The sequence below is a fragment of the Asparagus officinalis genome, chromosome 7, assembly GCF_001876935.1.
Source record: "Asparagus officinalis chromosome 7, Aspof.V1, whole genome shotgun sequence".
NCBI classification, from domain to species: Eukaryota; Viridiplantae; Streptophyta; class Magnoliopsida; order Asparagales; family Asparagaceae; genus Asparagus; species Asparagus officinalis.
The window spans coordinates 59,957,105-59,969,401 of record NC_033800.1 but is presented as its reverse complement, the minus strand read 5'-3'; the positions used below and the strand labels follow the sequence as shown (position 1 = coordinate 59,969,401).

The window sequence follows — 12,297 nt, the reverse complement described above, 5'->3', positions numbered from 1 at the left end:
CGATTGATTGTTTCGAAATCCCCAACAACTGGTATCAGAGCTTCGTTCAGCAATTTGTGTGAAAGCCATGGCAGAGGAAAGCAAATCAAAGATTGAGAAGTTCGATGGATCGGATTTTGCCTACTGGAAGTTGCAGATGGAGGACTATCTGTACCAGAAGGACTTGTATCGTCCGCTGTTGGGCAAGGAAAATGGAAAGAAGAAAGAGGAGTCAGATGGTGATTGGGAGGTACTGGATAGGAAGGCTCTAGGGCAAATCCGTTCGATAGTCTCCAGAGCCTTGTCTTGCCAGAGTCAGTCATGTCGCCATCAGTAATGATTGCAGCTTGATCAAGGAACCTTGGCCAATCCATGAATGAATTTCCATGATGTAGGGATATCAGTTTCAGGGTATAATATCAGCAAAATTGGTGAAAGAAACAAGCTGAGTGTTGTCCAAATGTTTATTTTACTGAAAGTAATAAGTTATCAAGGTTATGTAGTTGAGGGTCTGCTCATTATACAAATTTCATGAAATAAAACCGTGTTGAGATTCATCAGACACGAGTTTTTATCGATTAATTTTATCCAATCTGTTCAATTTTAGGAATTAGACTTGCTTTCAGAGTGGACTCCAATTCATCATTTCATGTTAACTAAATTGTAAACCATGAGAATAAAAATGCATGATCAGGGTCATATTTTAAGGGTTCAGTATCAAGAATGCATTGAGGTTCTAGTCTCATGTCATTTCCTTATTACTATTACACGCTCTTTATTGTATTACGCCTATAATTCTTTTTGGTGTGTATAGTAGCAAGTTTTTATTGGATCCTGTTATTGTTTTCACATTTCTCTGCTAAAACAAACAAGCTAAATTTTGTCCATTTCACTGAAAACATGTTATCAATGTGGCCTATGGGTCTGCTCAATATGCAAAACTTCATGATGTTGAAATTCATCAAAATTGTGTTTTTATAGTTTGATCGTATTCCATTTTGCATGTATAAGTAAGTTAATGCCCTGTTCAACTCTAGGAAATTCCAATTCAACATTTCATGCTACTTGAGTATTGCTCGAGATGTGCACTCACCGAAGCTGTTCAGTATGGATAAGGCTCCCTCCAGTTGAAATATCAGCATCCAATTCCTTATCAACAAACAAAAGACTCGGGTCTTCAGGCTTCGCAATCTTCCTCTTCTTGAAAGCAGCAATCAATACTTGTGTCAACCGTGTCATCGGGCTCCCTGCAGGCTTAATTTTTATATACAGCGGATATCCAATCACAAACACAACAACCGACACGAACATCACCATGCTAGGAATCCCAAACCCCCATCCCCAACCAACATTGTCTTGGATATACACAACCAAAGTAAGGGCTAAGAGATGAGACACGCTCAATGCGAAGTAGTAGAGACTGAAATAGTTCCATTTTCTTGTGCTTGTTCGTGTCTTGTCGAGTTCAAATTGGTCTGCGCCGAATGTAACAACACAGGGTCTGATGCCTCCAGCGCCAATGCAGGTTAGGATGAGGGAGGAGTAGAGGACTAGGAGTTGGAATGTTGATGGACGGTGGCAAATGTCAGGTGGTGTGCACGGCGGTGGGCGGAGAGCAGGGAGGATAGCTGATATTGTGAGAGTGATCATTCCCTGTAAAATTAAGTTTTTTGATGTTGATAAAGCATCAGATATAATATTGAGTGAATACTTTCGCTCTAACTGCAAAGCTAGAAAATACAATTGCATGCAAATGAGACATTTTGGGACAATTCCATGATTCCGTCTTCTTGTTTCACGTACGACCAATAAATGCAGATGCAAAAGGCCCCCAGATGTGTGGAGCAGCGAGTTTTAAGTCGCGACTCAATTGCAACTACACTCGAATAGAATTCAAAAAGAAAATTTTAAAATTCTCATAGCTACTGGTACAACTGCATGCCACAACATTTACAGCAACTGCAGCTGCACGGAACTGACATTTGCATTGTAATTGCGGTTGCAACATACCAGACAAGCCTTAAATATGTAACTGTTTTAAGATTGTACATGCGTACCAGCTGATAGATGAGCGAGCCAACGGTGATGGTCCAGAAACGGCCAGCAAAGGAGTCGGCGATCAGAGCACCGATGATAGTGGTGAGGCTGGAAGTGCCACTCAAGTTGCTGAGGGTGTTGGAGGCTGTAACTAGAGGCAAATGCAACTGGCTGGTCAAGTACGAGACCATGTTTGCATTGAATCCAGCAGTTGCAAACTTATCACAGATATCATTTCCTGCAAGTGAGCAGGGATGCAGTCAAGCTGAGCACATGAAGACCAATGTGCGCAAGAATGGAAAACTCCTCAATAATTAAAGAAGAACTACTAACAAATTAATTAGTGAGAGATGTAGTAGTTGTGTATAGAATCATGATGCTAAACATTTTGCCAGTTCGACAGATGACCAGCAAGCTGTAAGTCATCATGTCCTGTGTGATCTTTAATATTTGAGGATTTATTGCTAGAATTTTTGTGCTTTAATCTACTCCTGGTAAATTAATAAGAAAAAAACATAGGGAAAATACCAGCACTTGGCTAAAACACTAGGAAAATAACTAAAATTTGGTATGCTAGTATAGACAACCGCAAGGGATCAGCTAATTAGTTTCGTCCAAAGAGCAAAAGAGATAACTTAGAACATTGAAGCACAAAATGGTTAACATCATTCTCTTTTTTCAAGGAAATTTCTAGTTAACATCAAATTTGAAGTTTGTAGCACTTATTATATTTGAGAAAAACAAATCCATACACAAGAACTAATTCATGACGAATTTTTATTTGTCCGAATGCGGTGTCTAAATTACGGTAAGCAAACACAAAATGTAAAGTGGGATTATGAAAAATTAAAAATCACAGCGCTAACCGAGTATAAATGGCATAGTCTTGAACCCTCCTCGCTTTGCTTTCTTCTTCCCTCCTCCATTTTTGCTCTCCATTGCTGAGAGCAACAGTGAGATTGGGGTGGAGTAAATGAGGCCCTGTCTCTTTGCTTTAGATCATTGTATGAATGTACATTTATAGTCTCTCCATAACTTTAAATTATTGTGAAGATATATATCATCAGGAATCATGACATAACTGTTGCGCAACATACAAGCTGACATACCCCAGATGTGTTCACGACAAATGCAAATTTGGATGGGAGTATCAGTTGCAATCATTTTGAGCAGAGAGTTTTAAGTCGCGACTCAATTGCAACTACACCCGAATAGAATTCAAAAAGAAAATTTTAAAATTCCCATAGCTACAGGTACAACTGCATGCCACAACATTTACAGCAACTGCAGCTGCACGGAACTGACATTTGCATTGTAATTGCGGTTGCAACATACCAGACAAGCCTTAAATATGTAACTGTTTTAAGATTGTACATGCGTACCAGCTGATAGATGAGCGAGCCAACGGTGATGGTCCAGAAACGGCCAGCAAAGGAGTCGGCGATCAGAGCACCGATGATGGTGGTGAGGCTGGAAGTGCCACTCAAGTTGCTGAGGGTGTTGGAGGCTGTAACTAGAGGCAAATGCAACTGGCTGGTCAAGTACGAGACCATGTTTGCATTGAATCCAGCAGTTGCAAACTTATCACAGATATCATTTCCTGAAAGCGAGCAGGGATGCAGTCAAGCTGAGCACAAGAAGACCAATGTGCGCAAGAATGGAAAACTCCTCAATAATTAAAGAAGAACTACTAACAAATTAATTAGTGAGAGATGTAGTAGTTGTGTATAGAATCATGATGCTAAACATTTTGCCAGTTCGACAGATGACCAGCAAGCCGTAAGTCAGCATGTCCTGTGTGATCTTTATTTGAGGATTTAATGCTAGAATTTTTGTGCTTTGATCTACTCCTGGTAAATTAATAAGAAAAAAACATAGGGAAAATACCAGCACTTGGCTAAAACACTCGGAACATTGAAGCACAAAATGGTTAACATCATTCTCTTTTTTCAAGGAAATTTCTAGTTAACATCAAATTTGAAGTTTGTAGCAGTTATTATATTTGAGAAAAACAAATCCATACACAAGAACTAATTCATGACGAATTTTTATTTGTCCGAATGCCGTGTCTAAATTACGGTAAGCAAACACAAAATGTAAAGTGGGATTATGAAAAATTAAAATTCACAGCGCTAACCAAGTATAAATAGCATAGTCTTGAACCCTCCTTGCTTTGTTTTCTTCTTCTCTCCTCCATTTTTGCTCTCCATTGCTGAGTGCAACAGTGAGCTTGAGCCCCTGCCTCTCTCAGTTTGAGAGCAATAAAGCTGCTGTTGGGGTGGAGTCAATGAGGCCCTGTCTCTTTGCTTTAGATTATTGTATGAATGTATGAATGTATATTTATAGTCTCTCCATAACTTTAAATTATTGTGAAGATATATATCATCAGGAATTATGACATAACTGTTGCGCAACGTACAAGCTGGCAGGAGCATTTTTGGAATGCTAGCTGGAGATATTTCACTGTTTCCATCTCTAGGAGATTAGCAGTTTTATTTGTTTCCTTTCCTTGAGCACTTAGGTTAATTGTATTTGCTTCTCCTTGTATAAAAAAGAGACATATAAAGCTGGCAGAAGCAATTTTGGAATACTATCTTGCGATATTTTACTGTGATTGTATTTGCTTCTCCTTGTATAAAAAAACATAAATCATTGCTACAGTTTGTAATAAATACAAAAAAAAATTCATCATTAATAAATTCTGGGAGTGAGGGAGCTTTCTGGGAGTCTTGTGTCACTTTTATTTTTTCTACAATAACAAAGACAACAGACTTTTTAGGCTTGTCTTTCAAAGGATCACATCACATATTAACATATATCTTAATCCATGTCTTGACATATAGTACCCACGTATTTAACCCTTTGTTGGGCTGCGGTAAGGGAAGAGCAACCTTCCAAAATATCTAAGGCTGAACAAGCTTGTTTAACCGCGCTAATTCAAGAATAGATAGTTTCTCACCCAATGTTCTTGTATTACGCAGAATCATATGATACCTGCTTTTATCCTCATAAAATATAGCTACTTCAATTTGTTAGGGTATGCACCTCCGGGTTACGCGTAGGGGTGGCAATTTATGAATCGACCCATCAACCCGACCCGCTCAGACCCGACCCGTTTATTATGGATATGGGTCAAGTTATATGGATCAGGTCATAAACGGGTCAACCCGAACTAACCCGTTTATTAGATGGCTAAGTTAGGGTTGACCCGCCTGACCCGTATAACACAAAGAAGCTGACCCGAATAACACCAACTTGTCGTCCCTTGGCTCCCTTCATCTCTCATAAAAGAAGCCCTCGATTTCTCCTCTCTCCATAGTTCATCGAGCGGCGGCGAGCGGCGGCGATCCTCGAACCATAGTTCCTCTCTCTCTCCTCTCGAGCGCTCGAGTTCTCATCTCTCCATCGAGCCATAGTTCCTCCTCCCTCTCTCCGATCGAGCCCAGTTCCTCTTCAATTTGTCCGAGCGTCTGTCCTGTTCAGGTTTAGACATTCGATCGAGCAATTTCAACATTCAGGTCTTCAATCGAGCCAATCACTGGATTTTGAGGTACACTCTTAACTAGGGCTTTTTGATCTTGCCTTCTATCAATTTTGGGATTTTCTTGAGTCTTTATTTTTATGGGCGTTAATGTTAGGAGCTTTATAGTATGTTTTAGTCTTGGGATCATATTAGTATTGATAAATTTTGCTGAAATTTTGGTTTAATTTGAAAAGTTTCAATTTGTACTACATTTCATATTCCTGTAGATTGAATTCTCAATTTACGTATCCTACTTAAATTCTTTTGGTGTTTGGTTTGTGTCTGGAGTTAAGGCCTGGCTCAATATTTTGAAAGAGGCTGTTGCTTTGTCCCTAGAACTAGCACACAAGATTATTCCTCTTGCTCATAGTTTGATGGATGGTTAAATTTTCTTGATGAATTTAGTTTGAAGTGTTAATGGAAAATCTATATTTATACTGGATAAAATATGGTTATGTGATTACTATCAGATGCACACATGTAAACTAGAACACTTGTTGAAAGTAAATCAATAGACTTCTCTAATAACCCCAGCAAGAACTCAAAATTACCACTTCTATGTGTAATAATAATAAACTCTTGTTCATACACAACTAAATCTATACCTCATCGCCAAAGAAGATGACAGGAAATACATTTGCGGAGTGCACCCCTGCTTTGTACACATACACAACTAAAGCTATACCTCATCGCCAAAGAAGATGACAGGAAATACATTTGCGGAGTGCACCCCTGCTTTGTATATATATATATATATATATATATATGGAAAAGTGTACCTAAGGTGACTCCCTAGATGCAACCTAAGGATGCGCGATCTTGACCATTGATTCAAAAAAACCCAAATACATCTAAGCCGTCCATTAATAGCAATTCCAAAAAAAAACCCTAACAATTCCCTAAAAATGAAAAAAAGCCGCTGATTGTATGTATCACGTCTCCCCTCCCCGAAGGCCACGCAGAACGTCCACCGCCACGTTTCTCCTCCCACCACGGCGATTTCAACCACCAGCGCTGCATCGTTTCCCATCCCCCCCACGGCGATCTGAGCGGAGTGCAGGCGTTAGGCATCCGCTAAAGAGGGACAACCGCCGGGTATCTTCAGCACGCTGTCTTGTTGACCTCCCAAGAACTTCCCCAAGAACGCCAGCCTTGATTTCCCACTTCGCCGCCACCGCTTCCCGCCTCTGGTTATTTGCCGGCCCTGATCGTCCTCGCTCCCCACAACAATTACTCGTAGCCGTTGGCCCCCAACTCATGGCTTCAAACAAAAGGAAGGGGTCGACGTCCTCGATTTTTTCGAAATCAAAGTCTTCTTCTAAATGCAAGGGTCCTCTTTCTTCGTAAGTATATTTTGATGAAGAATTTTTTTTTTCCGTTTAGGAATTTTTAACTCTTTTACAGGTACAAACTGTTGGTTAAGCTACTCTTTCTTCGTAAGTAAATTTTTATCTCTGTATGCATGTTTGTTTTTGACTGATCTCTGTATGCATGTTTACTTACCTACTACTTTGCACTTTTTACTTTCCTAATGTAAAATTTATGATGATTATTATCATGTTGAGTTTATATTGTAGATATAATGTTAGTGTTTATATGCGTGTTTTTTGGCATGTAATATATCATTAGTTATACTTAATTTTCCCTATTATATTTAATTTTTAACCTTCTAAATTATAATTCTTTTGTAGGGCTATGATAACACAATTAAGAATTCCATCCAATATTTGTTTTTTTTCAAGATTTAATTGATAAGCGTATAGTATTGGATGAAAGGCATACGAAATCCCTTGAGACGACACATTTTCACAACTTTCTCCGGATACCGACATCATTGAACAATGAGCAAATAGCAATTGAATGCTTGATTCAAAAATTTAATCCGGATAAATGCTCATTTTTGATTGGCAATAAAGATTTTGTATTTGGTATAGAGGATATTCACCGAATTACCGGTTTATCAAAGGAGGGAATTCTAATAAAAATGAGTGGAACAGCGGCTAATACAATTTACACCCAAATTGTAAAGAATTATAAGACACTCAAGCAGAAGAAGGGTAGTAGGAGTAAAGGCAAGAAGAAAGTTGATGATAAAAAGAAGGCGGTGATTTGGGGGAGCCGCGATAGAATGGCTGAGATTATTATAGAAATTGCTAATAAAGACCCTGTAACTTGTGTGAAACTTATTGTGGCTTTCATTATCGGCTTCATATTATGCCCGCGGACATGTAGGACATGTCCTTTGTGGGCATTTCGATATGCAGAGCAATTGTCCAATTTGAATAAATATAATTGGTGTCATGCGGTGTTTACTTTTCTTTGCAAAGAGATGAATAAGGCGAAGAAGTCTCTTAGTATGAGGAGCTTAGGGGAGCGTTCATGCGCTGGTTACATGGGTGGTTTTTCCTCCGTATTACTGGTGAGTTGCATGATAATTACTTTGTAAAAATCTTTTTGACAATGGTTATTGTTTATGCATGGTGAGTTGCATGATAATTACTTTGTAAAAATCTTTTTGACAATGGTTATTGTTTATGCACATTCTAATGTATATATTTTTTGTAGGTTTGGTTTTATGAAATAGTGGGAGAATTAGAGTATACTTCAGATATTGAAGGGCTACCACTGATATTTTGTGTTAAGAATACCGGAAAGTGGAGGAGGACTAACATGAACAAATTATTCAGAGAACCAAATTTTTTTACAGATATTGGCCAAAAGAATACTCCTCTTATTCATAGGGCATCGCCAGAAGTATGTTCACATATTTGCTCTAATAGTTCACTATTTTTATGTTCCTTTCTTTTTTTTTAATATCTTTATCTATAACTACAATATGAGTACTAATGCTTGTATATTTTTGGTGTTATAGGAATCACGGAAAGCTGAATTGATTGCAATAATTGCTAGGATGACATCCGAGTTGAAGGAGCTCACTACTGAATTACGAGAATTAGAAGAGCGTGATACTAGAGGCATAAAAATGAACAAGGAGAAAGAGGATACGGTAAATGCTAATGCAGAGAATAAAAGCAAAGAGGATACAAAAGCTAATGATAATGAGAATGTGGAAGAGAAAGTGGTAGAGGATAATGAAACCTACTTCGAGGAAAATATTGAAGAAGAAAATGAGGAAGCCGATATTCAACATGAATTGTGAGTTGAAACCTACTTCGAGGAAAATATTGAAGAAGAAAATGAGGAAGCCGATATTCAACATGAATTGTGAGTTTCTATTCTCTTAGTTTTTGCTTTTTTAACTTTTTGTATAATGTTTGTGTATCTCATTGTTAATTATATGAATTTCAACTCCTTAGAGATTTTTCTCAAAATGAGGAAGGTGGTAATGATAATAAGAGGGAAACCCCATCCATCAAACGGGCTGTCAGAAAGAGGAAGAGGAAGGATGGACCCCTTGTTACTTCACCATATTTGCATCTAGATCAACCCAAAGAAGTCACAAAGAAGAAACACGTTATCCAGATCTTGGATAGTCCTGAGGGAACTCCTAAAAAGAAGTTCATAAATGAAGAAGGCTTCATACCTAGATCTCGCAGTTATCCAGGAAAGACACTGGTCTCTGATTATGAGGACAAAGTAATAGACAACTTTCTACAGTTAAAAATGACCAGGTAAATGTTAATGACTTATTCTAATAATAATTCTTTAAATTGACTTAATTTTAGTCACAATTTTCTCACACGTACTTGCATATAGTGATACATACGTTTGGAAGTGTGCTGAAGCAAGTGTATCTCGCTTAGATGCTTATAAACTTTTAACTGGAGGTGAACTCAGTGACGATGTAGGTGCTAAATTGTGTCATGTTTAGTGGTTGATGTTGTATATATTTAGTTATAAATATTTCACTCATTCATGGTATTTTTTGTAGGTCATTGATGCATTTGTTATTCGACTTTGTTATAAGATTGAGACAACAAATAGTTATGATCGAAAAATACATGTTACAAGACCTTGGCTTGCAGTAAGTATATCCTTGTTTTTTCATTGGATGTTGGTATTTATTATTATGTTTCCCTACATGGTTTATATTGATGCATCTTTGTAGCAAGCATTTCTGAAAGGAAATATTGAAATGATGGCAAAACGAATGAAGGAAAATGTTTCTCAGCAGCAGTTTTTAGAGTGTGAAAGAATTTTGATCCCAATTGTCAGCTCTGGACATTGGCACATGGTAGAGTTAGTGAGGGAGGAGAAAAAATTCTATCGTCGAGCTCTGACAGCATTATCATATTGCTTAACAAAATCATGTAACTCGGTATTGGAATTAACAAAGTGATCAAAAAAAGCATTAATTCCCTCACTCCGCTGAGTAGATGTCATTCCTGCAGTAAAAGTATCTTTAAGATACACAGGAGCTCAATGATCTCGATGATTGTATAAATTAACTAACCAGCTCCTTTTATCTGCACCATATTTATCCCTCATTTCTTTCCAGCGCTTTTCAAATTTTTCTTCTGATTTACTCCAATACCATTTGTAATACTTTACAGAAACTTCATCACCAAAATCATAACGCATTGATTGAAAATTTTGTAATGCATTCCTATGAAGGTGCCAAGAACAATAGCGATGTCGAGTTTGAGGAAAAACTTTGTGAATTGCACCACAAATAGCTTTATCTTGATCAGTGATGATTGTTAATGGTGCTATACCCGACATACATTTCAGCCATTGGCTAAATAACCATATAAAGGTCTCCTCCATTTCATCGGCCAATAGTGCACACCCAAATAGAGTAGATTGTCGGTGATGGTTAACACCCGTAAATGGTGCAAACGGCAATTTTAAATTGTTTGTTCTATATGTAACATCAAAACAAACAACGTCTCCAAATTGCAAGTAAGAAGTCCTTGCCCTACCATCCATCCAAAAAACACTTCTCATCGTCCCATCATTTTCTAAATCTAGTGCAAAGTAAAATTGAGGATCAGATACCTTTTTCTCTTGAAATTGACGAACTATGTTCACACATTCATGTCCGACATTGTTTCTTCGTTTAATTCTTAGATGACCTTGGCATTCTTGTGGTGTGAGAGAGCCTTGTTCATTTGCATGAGCAACGTCTAAAACCTTACAAATGGTAGAAGGTCGTAAACCTTGACTGTCAAGAGTATCTATCAACCTTTTTGTCGCTCGAGATCGATGAAATGTCCGATGCGAGTAGTGTTTCTTTACCCGATTTGGGGTGGTTAACAGATGACCATTATGATTAACGTTTAAACTTCGCACCACCCATTTTCCAGTACTTCTATCAAGTCCAATAACCATCCTTGCGTTGCATCCACATCTTGTATCAGACTTTCGAATTACATTCCGACCATCTTCTCTTTTATCTTTTAAAAATTTAAAGCCTTCTTTGTCACATACAAAAGTTCTAGATATGATTGCATCTTTCTTTCTCGACCGTGCTGTATGACCCTTGCGAATACCAAATCCCTTAAGTCTGGCATATGCATTGTAAAAATTATAACCTTCCTCATGAGTAGAGAACTCCATTCCGATATATGGATCAACAACAAGATTGCCTTCGCTATTTTCGACACCAATAGGGCCATCAACATTCTCCTCATGCTCGGATGCCTACAAACATAGAGAAACAAAAATTATGAAAAAAGACCCAATTCATGCTAAAAGACAAATATTTTGGTATATGTCATTAGATAGCAGTACACTATAAATAATAGGGTATTATCACTTGAGGAAAAGAACTTGCCGTAGATAGTTGATCATCGTGCTCGCCTTCAAGTTCAAGCCCTATATGTTTGTTTTCATCTTCATCCATTGTTGTATCACGTGAGATAATTGTTGGAGTGTCCATACAAGCTATCAAATTATCAATCATAAAAAGTTAAAAATCTTTAAAAAATCATCATCGCGTTGATCTTTCAAAGTCACTAGAAAATTTCATTATCCAAACTCAAAAAATAAAATCAACCACAATTAATAGTAGCTCAAAGTGTACCAAATTCAACACAATCAACAAAGTTTATTACCTAGTTGGGTGAATTTACTCAATTCGGTAATATTTTCGAATTAAGCAAACTATTCATTTTCACTGTCTTGCATCTTATTCTACATGAGAGCACCTAATGCTTGCTTAGTTCTTTTTTTTTATTACATGCCAGTAGTCTATATGAATGAGTGGCGACGATGTGCACTATTGCAGTTAAGTATATTGTTCTTGTATTTTGTTTCGAAGAGACACATACACCAATCTATTGCCTCATATTAGAACCCTGAAATCTTCTATGGTCCATAGCCCTAATATTGCTAAAATGTCCACTTTGTATACCTGAGTTTGGAGAAAATGACTTTGAGGTGTTCACCACTGAATATTTGTTTCCCAAAGGATTGGTGAGTAGAGATTCATTGCTGTACTAAAAGTTTGATGGTAGTGATGAGAATTTCTTTAAATAATACGCAATAGAAAATAGAAATTAGAGACCAAACTATTGAGGTATTTTGTTTAGAAATTGCTCAATACCAGGGGATCAGTAGCAATAGGAGGCTCACAATCATGTTGTCGTCTTCTATACTAGTTCTAAATTGACATGTCTTCTTCATGTGTGTTTTCTTTTGTTTAAAACTTTCAAAGAAATTTAACATCACACTGCAACCATAATTCAGCTATTTCTCTTCAAGTATTATTCATCTACAGGTTCTACTTCTTACTAGCTACTGTAGCATTGACATTAGCGGATGGGGCGAGGGCTGAGAGCGGCTGATCTCGAGGG

The 12,297-nt window shown here is 37.6% G+C and overlaps 2 protein-coding genes across 2 annotated transcripts; both read right to left on the bottom strand.

Moving 5' to 3' along the window:
- LOC109849176 (protein NRT1/ PTR FAMILY 3.1-like) lies at positions 560 to 2,990 on the bottom strand. The gene is made up of 3 exons (XM_020418989.1): positions 2,883 to 2,990; positions 2,037 to 2,254; positions 560 to 1,632 (listed from the first exon to the last, which is right to left on the bottom strand). Exons 1-3 carry the CDS (start codon positions 2,953 to 2,955, stop codon positions 1,069 to 1,071), a joined length of 855 nt encoding a protein of 284 aa, XP_020274578.1. The 5' UTR covers positions 2,956 to 2,990; the 3' UTR covers positions 560 to 1,068.
- On the bottom strand, positions 9,861 to 11,345 carry LOC109847213 (protein FAR1-RELATED SEQUENCE 7-like). The gene is made up of 3 exons (XM_020416455.1): positions 11,277 to 11,345; positions 9,954 to 11,143; positions 9,861 to 9,885 (listed from the first exon to the last, which is right to left on the bottom strand). The coding sequence occupies exons 1-3, from the start codon at positions 11,343 to 11,345 to the stop codon at positions 9,861 to 9,863; spliced, it is 1,284 nt and encodes a 427-aa protein (XP_020272044.1).